A 3,914-nucleotide genomic window follows, 5' to 3' on the forward strand; every position below is an offset into this window, starting at 1 on the left:
ATTTCTTAATCGTTAATAACGTACAGGCACCATACAAATGTAACTATTTAAATCTGAGACCTTTAAAAGAACAATACTTTTTTTTGAATGGTCTAAGATGATTATAAGATAATATTTTTTTTTTATAATTTTCTTAATCAATTGATAATATAGATGTTCGAAGTTCAGGGTTCGAATCCTGGTGTTTACGAATGGAACAAATTGGGTTGGGAGGGTTGCCCTCGTCTCTGCAGTATTCGATCTGAATTAGTTGGTCAATAGATCGGATATCAGTGATTAATTAAAAAAAAAATCATATAGGTTAATGCATGATACATAATATTGTCACTTAAATAACTAGCTAACTAACTAGCCATTAATTACACATTTGCCCCTCATTTTATGCGGAAAAAGAATAATTTTCTCTATGCGACTGGAAAACAAAAACAAATTTTTTTTAAACAATAACAACATTATAATAATAATTAAAATAATGGCAAAATCAACGAGATAATGCGTTGAAATTTTTTTTTCACGAGATAGTGCCCTCGCCAGATTAATTGCTCAGATAGGGTGATCTCTACAGTCCCTGGGGTAGGTCGCCATGCACGCCCAGTGACCTACCAGGTCGCCATGCACGCCCCAACACGCTGGGCATCCGAGGCCATCCGACCGAGGCCATCCGAACGAGCTATGCGAGGGCATCCGAGGGCAACCGAGCGAGCTATGCGAGGGAATCCGAGGGCAACCGAGCAAGGGTAGGTCGCCATGTACTCCGGGCGACCTACCCTCGCTCGGTTGCCCTCGGATTCCCTCGCATAGCTCGCTCGGTTGCCCTCGGATGCCATCGCATAGCTCGTTCGGATGCCCTCACATAGCTCGTTCGGATGGCCTCGGATGCTCTCGAATGGCATCGGATGCTTTCGGATGGCCTCAGTCGGATGGCCTCGGTCGGATGGCCTCGGATGCCCAACGTGTTGGGACGTGCATGGCGACCTACAACAACGTTTCATGCTGGACATTCCAATACAAATGCTAGACTTCATAATTAATCTTTTTTCTCTAAATTCAATAATAAATTTCTATATATACACACAACTCTGTTAATCTTAAAAATTAAACAGAGAAACAAAGATGCCTAAAGGTATATTATAAATAAATGTAAATAAAATACAATAATAGACTAAAAATGCTTTAAAAATTGAATCTGAAAACACCACACTATTTGATTGCATGGCGACCTACACTTGGTCCTTTGCAAAACAGCCCACAGGTCGCTCGGATGCCATGGCGACCTCCAAGGTCGCCCGGATGCCATGGCGACCTCCAAGGTCGCTCGGATGCCATGGCGACCTCCAAGCTCACTGTAGAATTCACCCCATTTCAGCAATTAATGTGAGATGTGCATTATCTCGTGAATAAAAAAGTTCGAGAACATTATCTCGTGGATATAATAATTATTATAAGAATATTAATAATTATTATTATAATAATAAATAAGAAGAAGGAGAAGAGAAGAGAGGAATTTATGGCTGCAGTAAGATTGAATCATAGAAAGAAAAGCCATTTATGCAACGTAACGTATCCCTGAGTATCTTCTTCAAATATTTATACAGTAGTAACAGCAGCACCGACCCCATCCTCCTCCGCATGCGGCAGCGCTGACTGAGATTTCTCCGGGAGAGATTGTTCCGCTCGTCCGCAAATGGCGTTCAAGGAGTCGGCGATCGGTTTAACGACCAAAATCCCCTCGCCGACCCCCGCGCAGGTGAAGGTGGTAAGGAACACAGCTATAGCAAGTCCGTTGTGTGTGGAGGGGTTGTCCTGCGTCCAAAACGCAGACAACCCCATGAGCAGAATTTGCAACGGCAAACAAACGAGGATGGTGAAAGCAAGAACATAGATTCGAAGCTTGAGCGCCTTGTTGATTACGTGAGAGACGACTTTCCAGAACGACTACAAGAAGGAGAATATGAAAATGACTCCAAAAATGCCGAACAAGACGGTGCTTATGAAAGGGTACGCACACAAAATCTCGGCTTTATCGCCGCCGCCGCCCTGGTCGTCGATCTCGAAGAGGAACCAACAGCGATAAAAAAGCTTCCGAAAACGCAGCTCGGAACCGGCGAGGAAGACGAAGTAAACTTGCAAAAGGAAAAGAGGAAGACACGAAACGAAGACGTAGAAAACGCTGAAGAAACCATTCGGGGTTGTTTTTTTAACCGAAAAATCGAGCAGGAAGAGAAGGATAACGAGAAAACCAGGCTCGAAGAACCCTAAAGACAGGACCAGATGGAGTTTACAGACGCTGGATTGTTCCGGCGGCGCTAGGATCGGGAACAAAAGATGAAGATAAACGTCCCTAAACAAAGGAAGACGAACGGCTTCAGTTAAACCCCAAAACGAGACGAAGACGACGAAGAGGAACCGGACGGTCCAAAGACAGTTGAAGTTCTGCAAATGAACGGAGCTCCTCGACTTAAAGCGGATGAGCAAAATGAAGCAAATGCAGAAGAGTGAGAAACCGAGGAGTGCAGCAATGAAGATGACGAAGAAGCATTCGACGGCAGATTTGACAAATGGTAGGGGTGAAAAAAATATCATGGCACACACGTGCGTGACTATAACCAGCGGCGGTCAGAAGAAACATAAACAATAACCCAAGGCATAATTGGGTGGTGGTCGGAAGGGGAGAGAATGAGGGTTGATGATGAGTTCTTTCTCTCCCCTTTTCCCAACCGGCGGGGGACGAAGCCGGTGAACTCAACTTGATCAGGTCTTTTCTGGGTTGGTCGGATCATGAAAGGAGTCGACAAGTTTTTTGTGGTGATATGAAATGGCTGCTTTAATTTCGGCTCTTTTCTGGTTGTTGTTATTTTTAGGGCGTGTACACAATACCGGGGTCATTTAGGCTATACAATTTACCTTCTTAAATTTTCGTAAACAAATAAATTAGAAAGCTGTCGTGGGTTGCGACAGTTTTATAGGAATTTTCATCGATATTTACAACTGGTTTCCAATATATTTAACCTCTTTGTAATAACGGACACGATTTCTTGCACTGCCTTTTTTTTCATTATTTATACGTGTGTATATATATATATATATATATATATATATATATATATATATATGATTCTTTCATGTTTCATGACTCTTAGCTGTTCATGGATATGTCCGCAATTAGGGGTGTAAATGAGTCGAGTCGAGTTCAAGTATTGCTGAGTTCGACTCGAGTTCAAGTATTGCTGAGTTCGACTCGACTCGAAAACTCTAAAATGGAGCTCGACTCGTCTCGAAAACTCGCGAGCTTAAAATTTTTAAGCTCGACTCGAATTCGAAATCCTGAACTAAAGCTCGTGAGCTAAGAATGGCAGAACGACCCGAACCCGACGGGGAAACCCGAAACCCGGCTAAATTCGGGTCGGGTATCGGGGTAAAATTCGGGAATTTTTTCGGGTTCGGGTTCAGGGCAAGGTATCCCCGCCCCGCCCCACCCCGATTATATATATATATATATATATATAGTATTTTATATTTTTTATATTAATTATATATATAATATTTTATATTTTTATATTAATTATATAATACAAACCCTAAACCCTAGCTTTTATAATTATTAAAGTGAAATTTGGTTGATTTATTGATAAATTTCTCAATATAGGGAGCTACCAAAGAAAGTGACAAAAGTGGCACGACGATTTTGGATGACTTTATTTGACTTAATATTACGTATGCATCTTCGTTGTATGATTTGAATATCGGAACAAGTTTGTATTTAATTATATGTGTTTTATTTTGGAGTTTAGACAATTATTTAGAATTGGTTTGAATTTGTGATTGTAGTTTGAATTGTAAATCATGTAGACTAATTTTCCAGTTTTTTGTGATCATTTTTTATATTTTTATGAAAACTACGGTTGCTCGGTTTT

At 41.1% G+C, this 3,914-nt stretch overlaps 1 protein-coding gene across 1 annotated transcript; it reads right to left on the reverse strand.

The window, feature by feature from the left end:
- Positions 1 to 1,587: 1,587 nt before the first annotated feature.
- LOC120185074 lies at positions 1,588 to 2,583 on the reverse strand. Its single transcript, XM_039189393.1, has 2 exons — positions 1,984 to 2,583; positions 1,588 to 1,935 (listed from the first exon to the last, which is right to left on the reverse strand). The coding sequence occupies exons 1-2, from the start codon at positions 2,581 to 2,583 to the stop codon at positions 1,588 to 1,590; spliced, it is 948 nt and encodes a 315-aa protein (XP_039045324.1).
- Positions 2,584 to 3,914: the final 1,331 nt, after the last annotated feature.

The sequence above is a fragment of the Hibiscus syriacus genome, unplaced genomic scaffold (assembly GCF_006381635.1).
Source record: "Hibiscus syriacus cultivar Baekdansim isolate YM2019G1 unplaced genomic scaffold, ASM638163v2 tig00112988_pilon, whole genome shotgun sequence".
NCBI lineage: Eukaryota > Viridiplantae > Streptophyta > Magnoliopsida > Malvales > Malvaceae > Hibiscus > Hibiscus syriacus.

Excerpts from the sequence above, each read along its gene's own strand:
- LOC120185074 (XM_039189393.1), bottom strand. The coding sequence starts at position 2,583 with ATGATATTTTTTTCACCCCTACCATTTGTCAAATCTGCCGTCGAATGC. Across the intron at positions 1,936-1,983 it reads CGTACCCTTTCATAAGCACC|TCGTTCTGGAAAGTCGTCTC; the intron begins GTCTTGTTCGGC and ends TCCTTCTTGTAG.